The 23,763-nt window shown below is 47.7% G+C and overlaps 3 protein-coding genes across 7 annotated transcripts; 2 read left to right on the top strand and 1 right to left on the bottom strand.

The window, feature by feature from the left end:
- The first annotated feature begins 14 nt into the window (after positions 1-14).
- AKT1S1 (AKT1 substrate 1) lies at positions 15-9,800 on the top strand. 2 transcript variants are annotated; one of them, XM_082197071.1, is made up of 5 exons: positions 15-670; positions 1,365-1,801; positions 5,316-5,393; positions 7,288-7,436; positions 8,656-9,800. In XM_082197071.1, exons 1-5 carry the CDS (start codon positions 384-386, stop codon positions 8,797-8,799), a joined length of 1,095 nt encoding a protein of 364 aa, XP_082053197.1. In that variant the 5' UTR covers positions 15-383; the 3' UTR covers positions 8,800-9,800. The 2 variants fall into 2 exon arrangements, with proteins under 2 accessions (XP_082053197.1, XP_082053196.1); XM_082197070.1 differs by having other exon boundaries at positions 20-670; positions 1,365-1,831.
- A 350-nt stretch (positions 9,801-10,150) lies between these two features.
- On the bottom strand, positions 10,151-19,411 carry LOC309517706 (tetraspanin-4-like). The gene is made up of 8 exons (XM_082197125.1): positions 19,253-19,411; positions 16,627-16,706; positions 15,682-15,873; positions 14,929-15,003; positions 13,804-13,905; positions 13,289-13,417; positions 11,424-11,507; positions 10,151-10,644 (listed from the first exon to the last, which is right to left on the bottom strand). Exons 2-8 carry the CDS (start codon positions 16,693-16,695, stop codon positions 10,576-10,578), a joined length of 720 nt encoding a protein of 239 aa, XP_082053251.1. The 5' UTR covers positions 16,696-16,706; positions 19,253-19,411; the 3' UTR covers positions 10,151-10,575.
- A 1,659-nt stretch (positions 19,412-21,070) lies between these two features.
- Positions 21,071-23,303, top strand: LOC309517718 (DNA-directed RNA polymerases I, II, and III subunit RPABC5-like). 4 transcript variants are annotated; one of them, XR_014213221.1, is made up of 4 exons: positions 21,071-21,220; positions 22,050-22,155; positions 22,901-23,065; positions 23,125-23,303. XR_014213221.1 is itself a non-coding variant. In XM_082197155.1 (3 exons), the coding sequence occupies exons 2-3, from the start codon at positions 22,061-22,063 to the stop codon at positions 23,007-23,009; spliced, it is 204 nt and encodes a 67-aa protein (XP_082053281.1). In that variant the 5' UTR covers positions 21,071-21,220; positions 22,050-22,060; the 3' UTR covers positions 23,010-23,303. The 4 variants fall into 4 exon arrangements, 1 of the variants encoding a protein (XP_082053281.1); XR_014213222.1 differs by having other exon boundaries at positions 23,121-23,303; XR_014213223.1 differs by having other exon boundaries at positions 22,901-23,120; positions 23,153-23,303.
- Positions 23,304-23,763: the final 460 nt, after the last annotated feature.

Raw genomic sequence — 23,763 nt, 5'->3', positions numbered from 1 at the left:
GTACGGAATCTCCCCGCGCGAAGTGTAGCTTCTGTCCCGAAGGCACCAAGCTGAAAAGCGCCCAAGAAAAAAAGGATGGGCGGCTTTCCCGTTATTAATGGCCGTTCAGGCCTGAGTGAAGTTAAATGGCAGCGCCGTTTTCGCAAGGGGGCAGCACCGAGCCTCCTCTTCCTCCTCCATCCTTGCACGGAGCGCCTCGAAGCCCCCGGCCCACTTTTAGGAAGGGCGCTCTCGGCTGCGGCCTTGCCCTGCGCGCGCTTACCTGAGAGCAACCCCCTCCCCCCCTCCCAGAGCGCGGCAGGGACTGCCTGAGGAGAAGGCGCCTTCCGTAGCCCCGGGCGGGGCCAGCCCCTCGCTCTCCGGCCTCCATCTTTGAATCGGGCATGAAAAACCCCCTCAGGCCCTTAAAAGGGAGGGAGGGGGCGCTGCGCTCTTTTAGCTCTGCCATCTTCGTAACGGGAAACGTGCGGGCGCCTCTCTCATGCCTTGTGAGGGCAGAGAGAGTGGGCGGGGCCTCCGGGGGGAGGAGGAGGCGGTTGTTGTTTGGAGGAGGAGGGGGGCCCATAAGTGTCTTGGGGAGGGTCAAAGGTGAGAGGTCACGGTTCCGAGTGGTGGCCCCCGAGGGGGGTGGGGAGGCTTCGGCGGAGGAAGAACTGAGAGGCGCTGGCAGGTAATGCAACCCTTTCCCCCCCTCCCTCTGGAGCCCTTCTTGGAAGGGGAGGGGGAAGGTATCTGTTTCTGCCCCCCTTCTTTCTCCTCCCCCCGTTAGCGTTGTTTGTCTGGAGATATTGTGATCTGCCGCCCCCGCCCTCAAAGAGATGAACGTGCGTTTTGCCGGAGCAGAACCCAGGAGTCCGGGCTCCCTGTTTCCATCCCTCACTGCGACCCGTTAGAAAGGACCCCACTGTCTACTACCCACCCCCCCAAAAAGAGAACCCCCGGGGTCTGGGTAGGGGTAGCCTTTCCTACCTGCCCTTTTCTGGGGACCCTGGAGACGTTGCTTCTTGACCCTTCCTGCTTTAAATGTGCTAGTTTGCCTTCCTTCCCAATGGCAAAAGTTTGCCCCTGATAGATTAGGCAGCAGTGCTCTTTAATAAGAATGATTATTATTTCGATACAGACGCTTACAGAAATAGTGGGTAGCAGGTTCTGCTTTAGAAGAGGAATTGCATGCAATTCTCTTCAAATACGGTCCATGCGTGTGGTCAAAAGGGAAGGTTGTTGGGTTGCCTCTCAAGTACTGTTTCATCCATATTACTTCAGCCAGTTTAATATTTCAGTCAACTAAAGCCCTTAACGTTTGCCCAGCTGCTATTTCCGTAACATTAACGGGTGTACCCCTTCTCTTTTTTGTTTGCCTGTAGGATGACGAACATGGCGGATAACCACAAGGAGAGCTGGGCGGCCCTGGTTGCTGCAGCAGAACAGTACCGGCGTCAGACAGGCAATGAGATAGTGCTGCTCACCGCCTTCAGGGCCCCACCCCCTGGTGGCTTCAGCTACGCACAGCACGGAAGTGGGGCTCTAGCTGATGCCGTTCAACGCTACCTCGAAGATATTGCGGTGGTTCACAAGACCACCGCCTTTACCTATGCTGCCCGTCCTCCTTCTGCCCCCCGCCCAGGTCCCACCAATGGGTCTTACTCCAGGAGCTGCCCCTCTACCAATGCCTCAGATGAGCCTGCCCCACACAGGACACCTACCCCCCAGGGGCCCTTGCCCCAGGCTTCTGGAGGCCAGGAGCCTGAAGAGGAAGACGATGAAGGAGACAGGAATACATTGACAGAATTGGAGCAGCCAGGTGGGAGAGAGCATCCCAGTGACACCACTGGTACGTCTATGTGCAGTCGGTGGTTTGTTTGTGGAAAAAAATATATTTAGCTCGGCTTTCCTTAAAATGCTTACAGTGGCTGTTAGTAGCATCATTGAAATGCTGTATAATCACTAAAAACGGGGAGTGATAGGCAACATCTTAACAAATAAAGCAAAAAAGTCATAGCAGCCAGAAGTAAATTCATTAAAGCAACATTCACACCATACATTTAAATCACAGTGATACCATTGAAACAGTTGTGGCTTTCCCCAAAGAATTCTGGGAGCTGTAGTTTGTTTAGGGTGATGAAAGTTGTTGTGAGATCCTACTCCTCCCCCAGAGTTTAAAAATCTTCGTGATTTAAAAATCAATCCCTCTTCTCAGGGAACTCTGAATTGTAGGTCTGTGAGAAGAGGAGGGGTTTCTTAACAACTCTCAGTTGTTACCTTTAAGCTCCCTTTAGTATCCATGTTATGTGTGAATGGTGTGAATGTGTCCTATGTTATTCCTGCCTCCCAGGAGCTGCTGCTAGGACTGTCCCTTCTCAAGTAGCCTGGAGCATTCTCTGCTGTGGCTGTGTCCCCAGAGGAAACCACCAGACCTCTTTCAATTCAGGAAGGCAGGCTTTGCAGCACTAATGCTCAGCTGAATCAGTCTGCATAGGATAATGCTTGGTTTAAAGTCATTATTATTATTATTTCACCCTCAACAAGGGTTTGTTCCATGCCTGAGGTTTGTCCGTAGCAATATCAAGATTTCCTTTTGTGGAAAACGGCTGAAAGTGTGCCTTTAACTCCTAGAAACTTGGTGTTTCTTTCTTCACTGCAAAATCCTGTGTATTTTGCCTGTTCTGGTCAGGATGAACTAGTCTTGTTCAGAGCACACATAATAAACCGAGATAATGAGCTGAAATTTTGGTGTGGCTTTCTCATTGAATCTGCTTCTTCCAAAGTAACGCTTTCTTCACTCCTGTTGGATGTTTCCTAACACGCAGTAGTTGGGTCTCAAGCTCTACAAGTATTTGTAGGGTGCTGCTTTTGCCAGCTGAATAGGAGATGGCCCTTTCTCAGAAACTCAACTTTGGATAATGCTTTTTTTCCAGATCAGAATCCATATCCAGGCACACAGCACATCACCACCCTTGCCTTCCCAAAGGGGAGAGGAGCTCTTCACCATTTTAGCAATACTTGAAAGTATAATTTTCAACTCTTTAAATCTGTCCCCTAAAAAGTTTCAATATAGCCCCAAGCTCACAACCTAGAAACAGAAGTGTTTCAAAGTGGTGTTTATGGTGATAGAACTTGCGGAATTGACCACTTTAGTGGGAGTGGTGGTTTGAAAACAGAAAAAGACCCTGTGTGAGAGACAGGGAAGGAAAGATCTCCCAGGGTGGGAGCCTGGGAGACGAATGGGATGCTCCCAGGTGAAAGCTAGGAGGGTCCACCCGCTTTTGTGTGAGACAAGGGTTAAGATCTACCCCTGATAGAGGGCTTTGTATTCCCACCCCACCCCACTCCCCTTCACTTTTTCTTTTTTACTATTTAGAATAGTTTGTTTTTTATTGTATTGTATGCTGAAAAGTGTCAATAAAAAAATTAAAAACCAAAAACACACCACCTGCCAATACCCATTGATAGCTTTATCCTCCATGAATTTGTCTAATCCCCTTTTAAAGACGTTAAAGTTTGGTGCCACTATTAACATCCTGTAATAGTAAATCCCATTGTTTTAACTATGTGCTGGTCCAGTTGCTGTCCCAGAAAACTGGGCTGCTGACTTACATTGGCGATCAGATGTTATTGCAGAAAAATACGATTTTCGTGTAACATTGCTTCTGTGCCCCTTAAGGAACTGTAGCAAAACTGGGTGTCAGGTTTCCAGGCTCTGTCCCAGCTCCCGTTTTAGCTTATATTTTGATGTGGAAATAATGAGAAATGCGGTATTTTTCAGAGACTGAACACAAATGCTTTGTCCCTTAATCTGTACCTCTTGGCACTGAAAAAAGCAACCCCTCTCCCACCCTTTCCCTCTGGTACGTTCTTAAATCAGAAATACTTTTTAAAAATAAAAAATCACCACCTCATCTGGTGAGTTCCACGCAGGTATATGTTGTTAAAATTGGCTACCGACCCAGGTGGCTTTAAAATAGTCAGACTAGCAAAAATGAATAGATCAATTAGTAATAAATGTTGGAGATGCAATAAGATGAAGGGCACTCTATACCATATGTGGTGGACATGTTCAGAGATCAAAAAATTCTGGGAAATGATCCATGAAGAAATTATTAAAGGTTTCATATAACAAAAGGGCAGAAGCATACTTATTAGGAATTTTGAGTAAGGATATCCCCAAAGATAAAATTAACATATTCCTATACGCATCAACAGCAGCGAGAACGCTGGTGGCCAGTTACTGGAAAGGAAATAACATCCCAACAAAAAGGGAATGGTTAAGTAAACTATGTGAGTATCTGGAATTAGCAAAATTGACGGATATAATAAGGCATAAATCTAAAACTATGGTACAGAATCAATGGGAATGCTTAAATGAATATTTACACAAACAAGGATCAAACATGAAAGTTTGGTTGTGCTTAGACTAACCTTGTGAAGAATACTGAGAATACAAAGATTAGATGGACTACGAAAGAATTTATAAGGAAAGGAAGTGACTGAGGAACAGATGTAAAGGTGAATTAGATAACCAAGAGATGTGTGGTGAATGCGGTGGAAATCTTTTATAATATTTTAACTAGGATTTAAATATTGTGATGTTTGAAGTATGAATTTGGAATAATTGATTATGAGAAATGTTTTTTCTCTTCATTCTTTTTCTTGTTTCTTTCTTTTATCTTTTGTCTTCTAGTCTGCATTCTGGAAAATTGTGTAGACAAAATGTTTTTATGTATGGTTATGTATTGTTTCTATTTCTTTTTTTCTATTCATTTTTTTGGTAACATTTAATAAAAAAAGGAAAAACATAAAAGAGGATTGTACAAATTCCTGGAGGAGAGGGCTCTCAATGGCTATGATCCATGCTGTCTATTCTCTGCCTCCACAGCTGGAGATAATAATGCTTCTGAAAACCAGTTGCTGGAAACCACCATGTGGGAGTCTTCTCCTGTGCTTGTAGGTTTCCCACAAGGCACCTGGTTGGCCCCTCTTGGGAGCAGAATGCTGGGTTAGAGGAGCCATTGACCGGATCAAATGCGTTCTTCTTAGTTTTTAAAGTTGCCACAGGAAGGGGAAGACGCTTTGCTTACAGTTGCCACTTGCATCTCTCAGTTGAGAGATGGAACTTGAAGCAAAATATAGCTGTACCTAACTAGTGAGTGAGGGATCCCAGTATAATTGGGGGGGTTCTCCGGATGTGACTGTGTTGATCGCTTGATAAGCAGTCCCAGAACGGCTACTTCTCATGTTCAAATAGGGGATCCCTGTGCATACAACTCAGCGAGATCTAATTCTGTTTTGTTTTTAATTCACCTCCTGATAACTTCCAGGTTTGTTTGTGATGGACGAGGATTCTCCAAGCCAGGAATATGAGCCTTTCTTCGACTCTGATCTGGAGAGCACTGACGGTGAGCGGCAGCTGAATCTCCCACTTTTTTTCTTTAGTCTCTTCACTCCCTCTGCCAGCTTCCCACAATGCACATACTATGTTGACTGCAAATGTGGAAGAAGCCAAGATACTGCTGATTGCATTAGGTAAAGGTAAAGGGACCCCTGACCATTAGGACCAGTCGTGGCTGACTCTGGGCTTGCAGCGCTCATCTCGCTTTATTGGCCGAGGGAGCCGGCATACAGCTTCCGGGTCATGTGGCCAGCATGACTAAGCCACTTCTGGCGAACAAGAGCAGCGCACAGAAATGCCGTTTACCTTCCCGCTGGAGCGGTACCTATTTATCTACTTGCACTTGGACGTGCTTTCGTACTGCTAGGTTGGCAGGAGCAGGGACCGAACAACGGGAGCTCACCCCGTCATGGGGATTCAAACCACTGACCTTCTGATCAGCAAGTCCTAGGCTCTGTGGTTTAACCCACAGCGCCACCCACGTCCCTACTGATTGCATTAGGCCTGGAGTCATTCAAGACTTTATAGGTATATTGAGGGAGCAGCTTTCCCCACATCCCCTCTCTGTTTGTCAGGATCTTCCTTGTGGGAGAGGATCAGCAGTCAGAGGAGCAAAGTGGTGAGAGTGTACCAGAGAAACTTGGGTTTTAATCCCTGCTTGGCCCTGAAGCTCTCTGGGTGACCTTGGGCCAGGCTAGCCTACCTTAGAAGGTGGTCTATGAGGATAAAAGAGGTGACCCCCCCCAATCTCCACCCTTGCTGCTTTGAGCTGCTCAGAGGAAGGATACAATACAATAACAATGGGTACAAGGAGTAGGGCTCTGTTGCTTCATACATTCATTAACTTTTTTTATTCTACCAGGGTTTTGAAGGGAGGTGGCAGCAGAGGTTATGTGCATCCTAATGACAAACGAATTGCCTTTCCCAGCCAAATGTCCCCATAGTCCTTTTGTTCTACCTCCAGCAAAGTCAAAGCGGATGTCTCGGGAAAGCTTGCAAGTGGGCAGACCACCTCCTGATAACTTGGCTCCAAATATCACATACCTCTTAAGATGTAGCACCCGGCAACAGACTTGGAGATACTGCCTTGGAACATGGAAGCTCCATGTTCATCTTACAAACTGTAAGGCAAGCCGGGAAGAGTCTGTCTAAAAAACCTTGCAAAACGGCTTCTAGAGATGCATCTAATTTTGCTGTCCAGGTGAAGTAGGGAAAAGAGATCAGCAAATATGTTAGGCTGTTCTGACAAGAGCCTCAGGCCATTGGGAACTACTTGATCTAATAATTGCAAGAACTGGTGGGCAAAGGAAAGGAGTAACGTTTAGGAGATTTTATCTTGGTTCAACACTTCCGGAAGCGAGCCTGACACTCTTTTGTTACTGCTAAATTTACAAAAGATAAGGGAGGCATGTCAGGGACTTTATACAGTAGGAAGGAGACATTTGCTTGAAATGTCTGGCTTCTTGTAGCGGAGTCTCTCTTCAGGCCTCTCCCGGCCCAAACTGAACCTTCCTTCTCAGGTGCATGCTATGTCAGCAAAAGCTGGAGGTTTCATGGGGTGCTGCAAAACAACATCACTCATCTGTAAAAAACATACAACCTTTTCATTGCAGTGTTGGGTCCTTAGCTGTTGTTGGACTACAACTCCCATCATCCCCAGCTAGCAGGACCAGTGGTCAGGGATTATGGGAGTTGTAGTCCAACAACAGCTGAGGATACAAGTTTGTGAAAGACTGCTTTAGTTTTAGTAATTCGAACTAAATGGTAGCATAGTTCCTGCGAGAGTGATGTTATCCCTTCCCTCCTGTAGCTAGGGAGGAGGATACTTTCTGATGGTTCATTTCTTTTTATTTCCTTCCGTCCTTCTGACCCATTTTTCTCCCCCCATTTCTCTCTCCCAGATGGGAGTCTAAGTGAGGAGGCTCCTGGCCAGACAGCCCCTCCACCCCTCAGCCATCAGTATGCCAAGTCCTTGCCTGTCTCAGTGCCTATCTGGGGCTTCAAGGAGCAACGGCAAGAGATGCGATCCTCTGATGAAGAGAACAGCAAGGTGGGTAGGAACTGAGAATGTGTGTATTGGAAAGGCAGACATGTTTTTTTGGGGGGGGATACACTCCAGAGCTCTCCCCCTTCCTTTTTAAGACAGGTGTGTAGGGTTCGGCTGGTGGGTAAGCTCCAGAGAAAACACATCTTCCAGCAGGGTGGTAGGGTCGCTGCTGGAAAGATGCTGGGGCCACATTTGCAAAAAGTTCAACACCCCCCCCCCCAGTTCCTACAGGTGTCACTGTAGCTTTTGTAAGTGGCTGGGGCTGTGCATATCCTGTGGCTGCAGCTTGAATGCACAGAAATGAATGTCGTTTGCGTTAATTCCCCAGGCGAGTCTCAGCTTCGCTTTGCTTTCTTTAAAAATCAAGTTCTTACGATTGCAAAGATTGGCTTTGAATGTGTGTGGCCAACGGGAGAGAAGTCAGAAGTGAGCGAGGTGAGGCCTGTAAGTCCTCCACAGCCCTTTCACCCTCCTCATGGTTTTGGCAGACAATTGTGTGATGTGTACTTTATGCGAAAATCAGCAATGGTGTTTTTTTTAATGGTGCTTGAGCAAAGGATAACGCCTGAGACCGGTTTGATGGAGAAGAGGGAGACTTAGGGGGCAAGCTGGGTGCTGGAGCTGCTTGCAACTAGTGAGAGCCAGAAATCAAAGTAGGTGAAGGATCTCAAGGAAGGGGTTGTATCTTGGATTACAAAAAAGGCCAAATGGCTTCCACTAGGAGTTGGCCATTTAGTGTCACCAGTCCCATGCTATGGAACACACTTCCAGCAGAGATTTGGGAGATTCCCCCTCCCCCCCAAAAAAAACATTAACTTTCAGGTGTTTCTGGAATACCTTCTTATACCACCAGGCCTATATGGTGGCTTAAAGCATCCTTGATTGACCTGTTATTTTTTCAATGGTGCTTAATTTTGTCACGCACTGCCCTGATGCCTTTATATTGTTCTGTGTTATTAGCATTGACAACAGAGAAGAAAAGAAATACACTGAGTCTCAATTTGGAGTCGTATGTTTTAGAGTAGAATGCATAGACTTTGGAAGTCGGGTGGCAGAACCTCCAGACTTCCAGTGGGAGCTTCTGTCGAAAAGCTCTTCTAGGTAGAGATCTGAATTCAGATGTAGGATGGGAGCGGTCTAGTTTTGCTGACTTGTGTAATTATTTAAGAGAAATAATGAAGACTTCTCCACCTCGCTTCCCCTCCCTTGCTCCTCAATACAGCATTCGTCCCCCGACCTGGAGAAAATTGCCGCCAGCATGCGAGCTCTGGTGCTGAGGGTGTCAGATGGCACAGAGATGTTTGGGGACCTGCCTCGGCCGCGCCTCAACACGAGCGACTTCCAGAAACTACAGCGGAAATACTAATGGATCTGGTGGCCCTCTGTCCCGCCCCTTCCTCTGTTTGTGCCCTTTTATTTCTCCTCCCCCCCCCAATCCAAATCGGTGGACAGGGTTGGAAGCGCCCCTCAAGCCATACAGCTCGAATTCCCTACCCTCTCTTTTCCCACCCTATCCTTTCTGAGCTCCCACAAGCTTTAAATTAAAGTGATGACCTCAATCTCTACACTACAGCTGGTGTGGAGGGTCCAATTGTCTCCCGTTCTCTCCACGCCAGAAATTCTGTCCCACTTTCCCCTTCTGTCCTATCTAATTGAGGAGGTACAGTTGTTTTTTTCTGAGAGGGGTCCCTGACACATAGAGGAGGGAAATGGAACACTACGGACGGATAATGACAACAAATACACCCCCATATCTGTTCTTGCCACCACCATCAACCTTTCCAATCTATCCCAGCATCTGGCTGCGGTGGGTTCCCTTTGTCAGTTCCCCAAGCCCCCCCCTCTTTTTTTGCTTTCTTCCTCCCAAAATAAGTGTCTTAAAATATCCTTTGCACATAAGCTGGGTTTGTCTATACACTTGACCTAACTGACCCTTTGTAGAGCAGGGCAGCAGTGGTGGGGGAAGGAATCCTGTCGTTTTGTGCTTGCCCCACCTCCCCCTCCCCCACTTTCCCCCATGCATAGCTCTCTCCCAATTTCCAGGAGCGGTACTTCAGGGTCCTTTTTTCCCTCTTGGGGGGGAGGGGTGGTGCAAAGGTGAGGCTGCTCTCATGGCAGGCGGGATGTAAAAGCGGCTCTAGGAGTCACCTACAACCCCTCCGTTTATCTTCCACCCACCCCCTCGCTGCCCCAGCATAATACTTTTGTATCAGATTTTTCAAGGGCGCTTTGTGGCCCTGGCCCTATATTTTTGTCCAAAGATGATTGGTGAATTGGAAGGGAGAGGATGTATTGTTTTTTCTCCTTCCTGCAAACCTACAAGCCAATAATAATAATAATAATTAAAAAAAAGCTGTCTTTTACCAACTCTTTTGCTGTATTGTCTGATTGACAGGAAGTGAGTTAGAAGGGGGGGGAGTTACATCTCCAGAAAGGTGGTGGGATGGCAGGCCTTTGTGGAAGACCTCTTCCTGTACCACCAGCTACCTTCATCCAGACCTGTGAGCGGAGGAAAACAGGAGGGGGAGAAACATGCCCCATTATATATTTTCCCTCTTCTGTTTATATCCCCCCTCCCTCAAAGAGGAGATCGCTTCGTTCGTAAAATCACTTGCCATTTGGGCTGATGGAGAGTTAGCATGAAGAACTCTGAGCAGCTGTCACTCTTCACCCCTAACCCAAAATACAAATGTGCATCAGGAAATAAATAGAGTGACTGAAAGGGATTAATTGCTTTATTGGTGCTTGGTATAGTTCTGTTATATACAAAAGCAACAAGATTGAAGGGCAAAGGGTGGGTAGGTGTCAGGATCACGATGTAAAATATAGGGTTGGGATAGGGGATTATGTAGGCTAAGGTGAAAGGAAATATAATCCCACTCTAGGCCTGAAAAGAGGTACGCACAATAAAAGATTTAGCAAAAAACGAGGTCCTTCAGAAGGAAGGGGGGTATCTTCCTCTCCCAGCAGATATGGCAAGAGCCTAAGGGCAGGAATGGTCTTTAGCAAGAGGCCTGTGGCTCTCAAATAAGGAAGAAAGTGAAAGGGAGAGGAAGCAAGGGAAAGTGGGTGCCCTAAAGGAGTTAGGAATCCCCTTGGTGCTGCTTCTGAGCCACAAAGACGGAGGCATGAAGAATGGGGCTCAGTCGTAGTATTTCTCCGCCCGCCGCACCTGGCAGTACATCAGCATGGAGAAAACGATGCCCAAGACCTGGAGAGACATAAAGAAGGTCAAACAGACAACAAAAAAAGTGGGGGCGGAAGAGTCCCAGCCCAGCATGTCACTTCCTTACAATATTGGAATTAAGATGCTGCCTCCTGAACTCCCCTCCTTGCCACTGCCTCTAAAATGTCGGAAGGCTGAGCATAAGGTCTCAGGTCCAACCACCCAGGATCTCCAAGCAGGGCTGTCTAAAAGGCTGGAGAGCTTCTGCCTGTCAGTGTAGACCAGGTGTAGCCAATGGGTTGCCCTCTAGATATCTTGGACTACAACTCGCATCACCTGTGACCTCTGGCCATGCTGCCTGCGGCTGATGGGAGTTGTAGTCCACAACTTCTAAAAGGCCCCATATTGGCTAACTGCGTAGACTCTAAAAATGAGCCAATGCCCTGGCTTCTGGCTTCCCAGTCCCCTGCTTCTTGGCCCATTTTGTACAAGCTGGAGGTGGCAGGGGCAGCTTCTATGTGGTCTTTTCCCAGTCAGGAAACCATCCTCCTGGACAGTCTTCTCTCCTAAAGGGGGATGCCTTTTGAAAGCACAGATTGCACCAGCTTACGTGTTGCTTCCAATTTATTTATTTACTCCCTGTGGAACCATGGCCAGTGTTGGAAAGAATAGCTTCCTCCTATTCTGTGGTCCCCTGCAGACAACCCCACCTTCCGTTCTTGTGCTGATGGTAATGGGTGGCACGTGTGTTGTTGCACCAGAGCGGCCCCAGCAGTTGCTCAGGTCAGGCGTGTCCCCTCCCATGGCTGTTCCTTCCTGCTCACCTGGACAACAATGATGCAGGCGGCAAAGATGCCCATGGCTGAGATGTTCTCTCCTAGCCAGCCTTTCACCTTCTCGTAACAGGGCTTTAGGGGAATAGAGCACAAAACAAACATGGTCACCAGAGTGCACTGGCAAGAAGAGGCAGTGCCTCCGATCTGGGTTGATCACACTCCTGTGCACCCAAAAAATGTCATCTTCCATTTAATCTAACGTTTATTTAACATGCAAGCTGTTTCTAGTAGGAACTCTGGGTCATTTGTTCCATTGTGGAACTGCGCTTGCCATCAATCAGTTGAATATTTGGGTTGAGTATTAAACTGAATATTCAGCCCAAATCAGCTCCTATAACTTAAAGTGTCCCCCCTTCTTATCCACTGGGCTGAAGTGAACAAGCCTTTCTTCTGCATCAGGAACCTTTGCCAGCAGGAGGGCTGCATTTTCTTCTTGGCAACTATCTGGGAGCTTCAGGCTAGGATGGGTGAAGGAGTGAAAGTAAATTTTACCACTGTACAGTAACTAGACTGGTTTCTGCACAGTCACCCCTCTGTCCTCCATCCAGACAAGCAACAGGCATTAGGAGAGTTCAAGGACGTACTACAGTCAGGCAAAACCACTCTAGATACGAAGCAGCACCAGTGAGGGATGAGGCTGAGGGAAATTTCAACAGACAGATAGGCCTGGCAGGCTGCATTTGATCCTGAAGTTCCCTGCCTCTGCTTTATGTGACAGCACTTCTCCTCAAAGAGGGCTATGACACACACACCCCTCTCAGTCTGTCAACATACCCCGTTCCTTCAACCTTTCTTCCCAGGTTTATTTTCCATGCAGCGGGTCATCTTCAGTGCTCTTTTCTGAACCTGTCTAATTTGCCTATATCGTTAAAACTGCAGCAACCCAGGCTAGTAACTGGTCACGCTAATAGGCTGACTGCCACTCTCCTTTTATGTAAGTCTTTTGAGAGTAAAATATATTGGGGAGGGGAGGAAGATAACTAAATAAAATAGGATGTATCCACACTACAGCCTGGACTAGGTGTTGTCGCCCCCCCCCCCATATATTTATAGCCTGCTTCTCATTAGCGACTTTTAAGTGTAAACAACCTTAAATCATAAAGCAGATATGCCATCCCGCTCAAAAAAAGAGCAAGAAAATCTCACAGTTAAAAAGATGAGTTAAATTAACACGACAGCTTTGAGCAGCAGCATTAATGAAGCAAATCAAAGATTTCGCTGCAGCCGTCACCAAAACTCAGTTGGGTTGAAACATCAGAAGAGGACTGGGCTAGGCCGCTTACCGGCGAGAAGACACACAGAGTAGCTAGTCTTGAAATTTTGGGGGGCTTCATAAAAGTCATGCTGGTTCATAGGCCACCAAAGACTAGGAACCCCTTCCCCCTCTGGTTTCATCATTCCCTCCTTCCTGGGACATCTCAACATTTAATGCACAAAATGTTAAAAGCAGAGTGTCTCAGACCTCTGAGACCTCTGTCTCAGCACCTCCTTGAGTGACAATTCTCAGGATTCACTGGGATAAGCCATGAAGTTAGAACAGCACAAAAGTAATTTTGAGTTTGTTGTATGGTCAGAGAGGGAGATGAGAATCCACAGTCAAAAGCCAGAAGCTGATACTTTTGTCGCAGGACAGAGTGTCAAAGGCCCTCTCAACCTCAACAGCTCCGAGAGAGAGGTCTGCTGGAGGGTTTTAGTGCAGGCCAGCCTTGGTAATTGGACCCTGCATTTAGCCATTTGCCACTTGCTCAGGACACAAGCATTCCTGGAGGGGGCTTCAGCGGACAACCCAATTTGGAACCCACAGCCGTAGGGGATTCTCTCTTCCTTGAGGGCAACTCCTGCTGCTGTCTCACCTCCTTCCACCAGCTGGCGCTGTCCACTTGGCAGATGTCACTTTGCTGCAAGCAGCAGGACTCGGGAACCCACGTTCTGTTGCGGACCTCAAACCAGTCTGTGTAGTTCTGCACCCCACAGCAGCGAAACTGGGAAGCAAGGGGAGAAATCAGTCTCACACGGGGGGGGGGTGCTCTTCCAAAATAGGATGAGGAAGCTTAAAGTGGGGGAAATCTCCCTGGCTGTTTCTTAGCTCTCTAAATTCGCTTCCAGATGACCTGTTTGTGGGCAGATTAGATGGCAATGCATGATGCAAGCGCCATCCCACACTTCCTACCGCCTTTCCCCCACCTCTTTCTTGCAAAAATATCCCAATCTATTAGGGAAGTGGGTTTGTTGCGTGAGAACTCAAAATCAGCTTTAGTTGAGCATCCTGAATTTGCTAGGATGTGACTGATGACCAGTTGGAAGTACTGTAAACTGTGTGTGTGTGTGTGTGTGTGTGTGTGTGTGTGTGTGTGTGTGTAACACTCACCTCATTCTGCACAACGTCCCATGCTCTGGTTAAACCCACATTTCCCTCTGTCTCATACAGCTGAAGTCCTTCCTTCAGATTGGACTGGGCATATCTATCAAACTAGAGAAAGGACAAAATAAGCACACCCAATGGACCAGCAGCACCTGTGTGTGTGGTGGTAAGAGTGATGCAGAGACTAGATTGTGACTTTGGCTTGGTGGGGCGAACACAACCCTCATGGTGCTTACTCAAAGTTGGATGGAAAACCCTGCCCTGCCATTTTTCTTCTAAACTTCTCCAAACCGGAGGAGTATTGGGAAGCCCTCCAATGTTCAAGTTAGGGGTGGAGACTAGTAGCCAAGTAGTTCACTCCAACAGTTTGAAGTCCAGCCCCCACTCTTCTTTGAACTTCCCTTCTCTTTTCCCTCACTTCCTAATTCCGTGGGTTCCAGACCTCTTTCTGGAAGATAACCACCCGAAATGAAATGGTGCAATATTCCAAATTCCAAGATGAATTAAAACCTGCTATCTTAAGAAAGCATGTAATTCAAATAACTTTATCCACACTGCAACTGTTCCGCATACATGATACAAGCAAACTCAATGTCTGAGTGTAGATCCTAATGTAGCCAAAAATGGCACCATCCATTAACAAGTGGGAAAGTATCAGCAGGCTTGGCAGACCCCAAAGTTTGAAGAAGTATATGGGGTGTGGCGGGGAGGTGCAGGATGATGATTCACGAGGTCTATACAATGGACTCTTTCCTCATTCCACAAGAATCGGGACAGGCTCATGGTTTGAATCAGTTTCCTCTCTGCACACACATCTGTTAAGAGCACAGATGCTACAGGGAGCTGACAGTATTATAAGTAAACTATCTTGTACCAGTGTGCATTACAAAGCCCTGGTGACCTGGGAGCAGCACAGTGGTAGCTTGAGAACTGTCCCCTTAGATCTCTTGCTAAAATGCAAAGCCTCCTTTTCAGGGGAAAGGAACACAGGGCTGCACGCAGCAGTGGCAAGGGGCGTGGGCTGCACTGCAGGCCTGTGATGGCCGCATGTGGCCTGCAGACTGCAGGTTGCCCAAATGAGCTGGATCTCACCATTCCTCATTCTACATATGGGGTGAGGAAGGTCCTTACCTTGTCCCTACAGGTGACAAAAACCAGCAACCCAACCAGCTCCAGGAGGAAGAGGGTGGAGAGGACCAGGAAGAACTAGGGAAGAGAGATACCCAAATCAGCAATCCCAGGGAGAAGGAGAAAGCCTCATACAACACGGTTTTGTGTTTACAGATGTGTGCATCTCTGAACAAAGTGTGCCCCCACTTCCTACCGCACCCCCCTCTCTCTCTGTTCCATACTTGATTGCAGTCACAGGATCATATACATGCCATCAGGCCCTCTGGTTCAACTAACCCTGCAAGCCCTCCTTCTTCCCAGCCACCCACAGAGTAGCACAAGTTGCCGCTGCAAGCAGAGATCATTGGCATGGCTGAAAGATACATGCAGAACCCACAGCTCTGCATCGCTCAAGCCAGGCAGCTAAGTCACAATCAGGAAGAAAAGTTGAAAACAACAACATATCTAAAGCAAGATGGCCCACAAGCGAAGTTATGTTACTGCTCCCAATGGTTTTATGCACAGAAAAATGCACCTCTTGGACCCCATCTTGTCCACAGCATCTCAGAAATGCACTTTTCTGCTTCCTAGTGATGCTCCAAAGCAGGGCTGAGCATTCTTGCATTGAATTAAGTCAGTTGCCCACTTCTCTGCCTGGCACCTTCCCCTACCAAAGATCTCATTAGACGCCTCTGCACAAATTTCATCCGAGTCTCTCACACTCACACCCCCCGCTCCCCCCAGTGTAACACCCAGTAGAGAGATACCTCTTACCGTCAGTAGGAGGCAACGGTGCTCTGTGGCCGCCCCCAAGCATCCGAGGAAGCCCACAACCATGATGATGGCTCCAGTCGCCATGAAAAGCCCCGCTGCCGACAAAGACGGGAACGAGAACGACAAGGTGGCAAAGCGGCCCTGGGTCACAGCCAGCCATACGCCCACGCCGAGCACCCCACAGCCGCCGAGCTATGGGGAGAGAAGGCAAGCTCACACCAAGAAGAGCTATTATCACTGTTTGGGGACACATGCGAAGCATGTAGAATCACTAGAGGAGGGTGAAGATCAAGGCTAGTGAGGGGTGTGGCTTGGGCAGAGTCCTGGGGGTCAAGTAGAGAGGTTTGGAGAGATGTGCATGACTTGAGGTTCCCCACCTCTGATGGTACCCCCTCCCCCCTCCGGCCAGGATGCTGTTGTGGAAGAGATGATTGGCTGAGTCTCCACTCACCAGCTGCAAAAGCTCTCAGTTCAGCTCCTTCCTACAAACAAGACCTAGTTCCTCCTGACTCCCAATCCCGTGCCAAGTTTTTATTGGAACAAATAAAGCAACTGTCAACATTCTGTTGCTGACACACCCCCCCCTTGCCCATTACAATGCCAATGAAACTTCTGTGACATCACAAGTGGTTCAGCCAATAGTGGAGAGCGGGGTCTCTCAGGCAGTCTACAGGCAGATTTTTGGTTTGCTATAAAATGACAGCGTTTTAACACACAAATGCACTTTCCATCTTGTTCGTCCTTACAAACCTGTAAGGCAACTTGTTGCGTTACTTATTTATTAAAAGAGAAATGTCCTGCCATCAATAACAGGCCCATAAGCCCTTCCCACTAATCCTGGGAGTCCCCAGGTCAGAGGTAGATGGAAAGGCTATCCAATGAAGAATTTTTTGACATTCACACAACCTTGTCTGAGGGGAGGTACACAGAACCGCTGCAACTCACCCAGAAGATGAGGTTGAAGACGAACATCTTCACTTTAACGCACAGCAAGCAGCCGCGGCTGACCCCCATGGTGGATGTGTCTGGAAAGGGGGGGGGGGCAAAAGAAAGCAACATGCTGTGATTCTGGAACGTTCATACATGAGCATTTACAATACAGTTGGCAGAAATTCATAGGCAATCCTGGTCCTCTATGAAAACATTGAAGTGATGTACCCAAAGCTGTCCATGCAACAGGATTCCACCCTCCTCTCGTCTCCCCCGCAGCTTCCTTCCCTTCCCCTAATTTGCTCTGTGGGGCTTGGGACTGTAAGGGAGCTAGAGAGACGAGGAGAGGGAAGGTGAAAAAGTCTGCTTGGATCCCACAAGCAATTTATTCGGAGTTTTCATATTTTATTCCCTTTAAATTCAAATAATTAAAAAAATTAAGAGGGAGAACTATGTATGCCACCTTGATCCCCTTGGAGGAGTACCAGAATACAACTGTTAAAATTAAGAACTACTAAGCTGGTGTCACTCAGTGTCACTCACACAATATGAAATAAAATGAAGTCTCTCTCACTGAAAGAATTCAGAGAAACACCCCCCCCCCCGTGCCACTTGAGTCAAACTGTGATTAGGCTATATGAAAGGAAGCCTTTTCGCAGACAAAAACGAGCACTTCAGAGTTGGGAGACCCCAAACGAACAGGCCGAGGTAAAATTCCTAGACCTAACTGGGAGGATGGGCAGGTCAAGGCCTGGTTAGCATTAGAAATGGTATTGTGGATTCTACATAAAGTTTAAAGACCGTCTCTTGGACATACTGAAAATTTTAAATGCTCACCACCCTCTTTAATCATAGCAAACAAGTTGGTGGCTATGGCTTTCAGGCCTGGCACATTGGTTTGTACAATTTTGTACACATTTTTGTTTATGTTATTCAAAAAGCAAAGGGTGGCTAAAGGACTCTCACCAATTGCATCCTGGCAACCCCCCTGTGAGGTACGCTGGGCTAAGTTCTGGCCAAAAGTTCATGGCTGAGGTGGGATTTGAACTCAGGTCTCTCCCTGAAGATAGCCCCATCAGTCTAACCACTACACAGCCCTGTCTCACTATGGCTTCTAAAGTGTGCAGAATCAGTAGGCTGGTCAGAAATAAATATGCTTCTGGACAATGATTAGACATAATTTTGATTTTTTGCAGGGCAGGGTGTGGGAGCAATAGCCCCTCATGTCCTTTCTCTATCATGCCAGTAGCAAGGGAACTGTGTATTCAGGCAGAACTGAGGGGAGTTTGAATCCAAGCAGCTCCCTAACAGCCAAAAAAAGTTGAGAGGCCTATCAAGAGAATGGCAAAATCTTCCCCACAAACACAAACAACCTTCAATCGTAACCTCTGGACATCAAAATGGAGGGAGTTATTTTTGGTTCCCAGTGTTCATATACTCTGCTTTTTAAAAAGAACAATGCCGTATTTATTTTAACTTTTAACTTTAAAGGTTTGCCTGTTTCCCACCTCATCTTGAAAATTACTGCAATAAAAATTACGAATGCGGTCAAGCTTGGGAACTGTTTTATTTTATTTTGTTGTCCCATTTAAATGGAGAGCGCACCATGTTTTAAGTATCAAAACAACTAAGAGTATAACACTGTTTAATTTTATTTTTTAGGAAAATAACTGGAAATACAGAAAACGTTGATTTATCCCCTTCAGACGAAGCGGCTAAGGAAGTGGGGGGAAAGCAGGTAAATTATCTGATTTAGGGAAAGCTAAATAAATAAACAACAAACGAACAGGGGGTGGGAAAGTCCCCTTGTCCAGGCCCAGATTACAGATTTCCTGTAGGGCAACACATCCCCTCTATCATGTGTGCTGAAGACGAAGGTACATGAAGGCGAGAAAGAAGACGGACAATGTTTATCCCCAGACCACGTAAAAAGAAATTGCCAAGTTTTCCTTAGTCAAACGCTCCCCACCCTGTAGGTCTTTCCTGCTAATGCTACCCCACCCCACCCTTACCCGCATTCCTTGCCTTTTTGCCGCAGAGTTCCTTTTCCATATTTTCAGCAAAGCCCATTCTGTAGAAAAAAATCATAACCCACATTCCAGACCCACCTTCCCAATTCAAGATCCAAACCTCCAACCCCCCCCCCCTCTTCTGGATTTAACAAGAATGTTTAATTCCCGGATCTGAACTGGTCGAAAATATATGCCTTACAGTAAATAACCCATAAAATTGTGATGGGCTTTTAAAACGCACACCCATTCCCGCTCTCCCTTAAATTATTTCCCTAAAGTGTGGGGGGGGCACCAAATGGGAGAAAAGCAAAATAACATGAAAGGAGCCTTTGGATCTCTTTCTTGCGTCTTTCTTTCAACAAAGTACCAATACCTCTGGAGGGAAGGAACTAACTACAGCTGCCAAATCTCTCCCTGCCCCCCCCCCCCGATCTTGCAGTAAGAGACTTTGGGGTGGGCAGAATCAGTTCTATGGGACCCAGAAAAAATATTGCAATACAGCAGAAATCATCCCCTCCCCCCAAGAGAGAGTCTCCTCCTGCTTTTTATACCCTTCAAAATATCCCTGGTTCGACACATCCCTCCCCTCCCCCCCCCCCATTATAAATACATTCCCGTGCGCCCCTCACCTTGATCTCGGGGCAGGAGACTTTGGGGCGGGAGTGCGGATTTGGGGCGGGAGCCCCCCTCCCAGACACCTAGACCTCTTCCAAGTTGCTTGTCCTCTGATGGGATGCAGGATGGAAAGGGAGGGGGAGCAAATTCCAGCACGGGACAGGGGGAAGGAAATGGGAGGGGAGAAAGGGGGGCAGTAATGTGGGGCGTGTTTGAGACTGTGGGGAGGAGCCCAGGGGGCTCTGGGAGGGAAACGGGTTTCTATTCGAGACAAAGACGTCCAGTCGGATTTGAACCCCTGTTCTTGTTTAAACATTCCCCCTCCCCCGCAAAAAAGGACAATGAAAAGCGACTCAGTTGTACCGCATTAACATCAGAAACGTGTGGCTCAGGATTCTGTTCCATTCCTGTCTCAGTACGGCAAGTCCTATTGGACTCAGTGAGACTTACTTCGGAGTAGACTTGTATGACATTGGTGAATAACTTCTCTTTCTGCTTCCGAGACGTTTCCAAATTATGCCCCCGCGGAAGGGAGGGTGTTAAAACATGCTTGCAGAGACTGGATTTCAGGGTGTTGTGGGTTCCATCCCCACGTTGGGCAAAAAGATTCCTGCATTGCAAGGGGGTTGAGCTAGATGACCCTCCGTGTCCCTCCCAAGTTTACAATTCTAAGTAAACGCCAACACAGGCTGCACGTGACAGATAGCCTCAGATTTCCAGCTGCTCAAAGCACTTCCGAGAGCACCTCCTGTTGTGTTACTCTGGGAGCAACTTCGGGAGTAAAGTACTTCGCTTCTGTACCTTCCACATTGCCAGCTTCCAAGTGGGTGTTTATTGTGGGTTTTGTGCTCCCCGTGCACACGAGTCTTCTCCAGCAGCGTTCACACGTCAAAATTCCAGCGCACCTTCATTCAATCCTGATTCACCCTTTCACATCACATGCGTTTAAAGAACATTCTCTCCTTCAGAAGAATTTTGGGAGCCGTAGTTTGTTACGGGTGCTGGGAATTGTAGCGATGAGAAAGGTAAACTACAGTTCCCAGGATTGTTTGGGGGAAGCCGTGCGCTTTGCAATATGAAGACCCCCGTGTGGTAGACAGAAAGTTTGTCAAATAGCAGTTGCGGGAAGCGGGGGCACAGCAAAGTAACGGGGCAGCGCTCAGGATTTCACAAGCGAGGACCGTTACCTCGGAATAAACCCCTGTTTGAGATGGTGGCTGTTGTCAACCCCCTATATATATATAAATATGCCACAATCTTTACAACAACCCTGTAAGCAGGCCAGGTATCATTATTTCGGGGAGAGAGAATGCGCATCACTCTCAAAATTTAAACCGCATGCGCAAAAATTCCAAATTTGGGGGGCAAATGCCTATATTTGCGCCAAGCAAAAATGTATGAAATTACCAAGCAAACTTCCGAGTTCTCCAGAATTCTTCCTCAGGCGGGATGAGAGAGAGAGAAAGAGAGAAAGAGAGAAAGAGAGAAAGAGAGAAAGAGAGAAAGAGAGAGAGAAAGAAAGAAAGAAAGAAAGAAAGAAAGAAAGAAAGAAAGAAAGAAAGAAAGAAAGAAAGAAAGAAAGAAAGAAAGAAAGAAAGAAAGAAAGAAAGAAAGAAAGATCTGCGGGGCGGAGAAAAGGGGGGGGAAACTTGGATAAACGCGTAAATCCAAAGAAAGATAGAGGGGCGGAGAGAAAGAAAAAAACTTGGATAAACGCGAAGATCCCGAGGATGTAAGCAACAACAAGATGACCCTCTGGCAGATCGATTGCCGCTTATAAGGGGAAGAAATTTGGGCTCCGCTAGGAAGGGGCGGCGTTGCCGTCGGGACTCCTCCTCCTGCTGCTGCTGCGGCGGCGGAGGCGGCGGAGCTTGTGTCTCCCTCTTGCGGGCAGCGGAAGAAGCCAGCCCTCGGCCTCGCTGCTGCGCCAGAACCACGAGGGAGCCCCGGGAGAGAGGAAGGCGGCCGAGGCCGAGAGGAAGGTGGGGAGCGGCGGGGAGAAGGGTCGGCCAGGGAGGAGGGCGAGGGGGAAGGATGGCAAGTAGGAGGGAGGGAGGTCTGGGGAGAGCCGAGCTGGCGGGAAAAAGTGGATGTGTGGGGCCGGGGAGTGAGAGATCCGGGGAGGGCGAGGGCCGCCCCCACTTCCCGAAGGGGGAAGCAGGAATGGGGGAAGCGCTTAGGGGAGCGAAAGGCTGTTCGGGACAGCTCCAAGGGCACGAGAGGCAGAGATTCACCCGGTGAAGCTTGTAGAGAGAGTGGGGGAAGACGCAGTAACAGAGGGAAGCAGCACCTGTTGAATTTCAGCCTTCCCTGAAGCTGTTTGCAAGCGTAAAAGCCGGGGGTGAGGGCGTGGCCTTAACCTAAGATGTGTGGGCTTTTTACCTCCCGATCACCTTTGCAGCAAGAGCAGTTAACCCGTGGCTGGACGATGATGGTGGTGATGGGGGGGTCCTACGGCTTCCATCACCTTTGGCCATTGGCCAGGCCAGCTGGGGTTGGTGGGAGCTGGAGTCCCCCACAATAAAATATTTGAGGGGCCTGGCGCCCCCAAAGTTGATGAGTATTCCCATTCAAACGGTGTGGGTGCACTTCATCCTGTGATCAGTTATGTGGGGGCAGGACTTACCTGGACCCCCACAATATTTTATTCAAGTTGGGGGCCCCTGCTGTAAACTAATGTTAACGGAGAAATTCCTGCAACACTAAGAATAGCTAGGTAGCCCAGGAAGGTTTGGTGGGAAGAGAGGGAAGAAACCTGGGTGACTTGCCTCTCTTCCTGTTTCTCCCTCCCCCAAATATATTCCTTTTTAGGCCACCTCACAATGATCATCCCAGTTCGGTGCTTCACCTGCGGGAAAGTCGTGGGCAACAAGTGGGAAGCCTACCTGGGCCTCTTGCAGGCGGAATACACAGAAGGGTGAGTCCACAGGTTTGCCTCTTTGCTGTATCTTCTAGGATTTCTACCTTGTTTTTCTCTCTAGCCCCCCATCCTGTTATCACAGATAATAATAATAATAATTTTTATGACATGACTTTTTTGGATGAAACCTTTTAGTATACAGTGGTACCTCGGGTTACATACGCTTCAGGTTACAGACTCTGCTAACCCAGAAATAGTACCTCGGGTTAAGAACTTTGCTTCAGGATGAGAATGGAAATCGTGCTCCAGCGGCAGCAGGAGGCCCCATTAGCTAAAGTGGTGCTTCAGGTTAAGAACGGACCTCCTGAACGAATTAAGTACTTAACCTGAGGTACCAGTGTACCTGTAACGTTTTAATGGTCTGCTTTCCCCCATCTCTATAAATGGCTTCTGGACTCCTTCCAGTTGTTGTTATTGTTGTTTTATTTGTATCCTGCCCATCTGACTTGAGTTGCCACAGCCACTCTGAGCGACTTCCAGCATGTACAAAAACATAATAAAACATTACACATTTCCTTATACAGGGCTGCTGCCCTCTGATTGCGGCATAAATTGGATAAAACTGGCTAACTCAGTACACAGGACATGGATGTTTATCTGTGTCTCCAGTCCAGAGCAGGCTGCTGATGAAAGGCACAGGAGCAGAGGGCCACAGAAAGGTTGGCAATCCGAGTCAGGAGAAAGAGAAAGGGAGAGAGAAAATCTTGAGGCCACCCACTCATTTTTCCGTTCCCTCTCTCAGGGATGCGTTGGACGCCCTTGGCCTGAAGCGCTACTGCTGTCGGAGGATGCTCCTGTCACACGTGGATTTGATTGAAAAGTTGCTGAACTATGCGCCCCTGGAGAAGTAGTAGTGTTGGCACCCTGGAACAGAGCCACAATGAGGCTGGAAGACACCGCCCCCCCGGTGGATAGATGATAGATAGATAGATAGATAGATAGATAGATAGATAGATAGATAGACAGGTAGATAGACAGGCAGACAGACAGATAGCCTGTCTTCAGATTGTATCCAAACCAGACACCTCCCACTGGAGGGTGCTGTTGTGCAATGGAAGGATTCTGTCTCATTCAGTGATGTGCAATAAAGAGCATGGTGCATAGGAGCACATGCACTGTGTTCCCAAAAGAATGATACACACAAATTTACTCTTGTGTTGTTTTCGGTGGGGTTTTTGGGGTGGGGTGGGGTTGAGCAAAATGATCTTTGGTATTTTGTGGAATATGCTTGTAGAGTAGATTTTACTGTTGCTTTTGCTTTTGTCTTCAATGCTGCCTTCCTCAAGATTTTTATTCTGAATGAAAGGAGAAACATACTTCATTGTGTTTGGAGCGGTTTATGCAGCCTTGTTTCCCTGCATATAGGCTAGCCCAGGTTTTTAGAACAATCTTGTGAGATTTGATCAGAACTAGTGTTAAATCAGAACAGACAGTACTCTGAACAGTGAATTATTGAAGCAGGCTTTCCAACAGAACAGAGAGAGAATGATTTCAGGAGACACGCCCTTCCAAGAGCCATGGGTCCCAGAGTTCCTCAGTTCCTGCAAAAGCAAACAGGGTATGGCAGCAAGATGGGGAAGAGAGCAGCACCATTTTCCTTAAAAA

This window comes from Podarcis vaucheri (assembly GCF_965113315.1).
Source record: "Podarcis vaucheri genome assembly, chromosome: 13".
NCBI classification, from domain to species: domain Eukaryota; kingdom Metazoa; phylum Chordata; class Lepidosauria; order Squamata; family Lacertidae; genus Podarcis; species Podarcis vaucheri.
The sequence above is the reverse complement of the archived record's forward strand: the minus strand, read 5'-3'. Positions and strand labels throughout refer to the sequence as shown.

Bases quoted from the DNA above. Each gene is read 5' to 3' on its own strand.
- LOC309517718 (XM_082197155.1), top strand. From the start codon at position 22,061: ATGATCATCCCAGTTCGGTGCTTCACCTGCGGGAAAGTCGTGGGCAAC. The intron at 22,156-22,900 runs GTGAGTCCACAG...TCCCTCTCTCAG, and splicing joins CAGGCGGAATACACAGAAGG to GGATGCGTTGGACGCCCTTG.
- LOC309517706 (XM_082197125.1), bottom strand. From the start codon at position 16,695: ATGGGGGTCAGCCGCGGCTGCTTGCTGTGCGTTAAAGTGAAGATGTTC. The intron at 13,906-14,928 runs GTAAGGACCTTC...TCCTTTCTCTAG, and splicing joins TTGTCACCTGTAGGGACAAG to TTTGATAGATATGCCCAGTC. The intron at 11,508-13,288 runs GTGAGACAGCAG...ATTCCCCTAAAG, and splicing joins GCGCCAGCTGGTGGAAGGAG to CCCTGTTACGAGAAGGTGAA.
- AKT1S1 (XM_082197070.1), top strand. From the start codon at position 384: ATGAAAAACCCCCTCAGGCCCTTAAAAGGGAGGGAGGGGGCGCTGCGC. The intron at 5,394-7,287 runs GTGAGCGGCAGC...TCTCTCTCCCAG, and splicing joins TGATCTGGAGAGCACTGACG to ATGGGAGTCTAAGTGAGGAG. The intron at 7,437-8,655 runs GTGGGTAGGAAC...TCCTCAATACAG, and splicing joins CTGATGAAGAGAACAGCAAG to CATTCGTCCCCCGACCTGGA.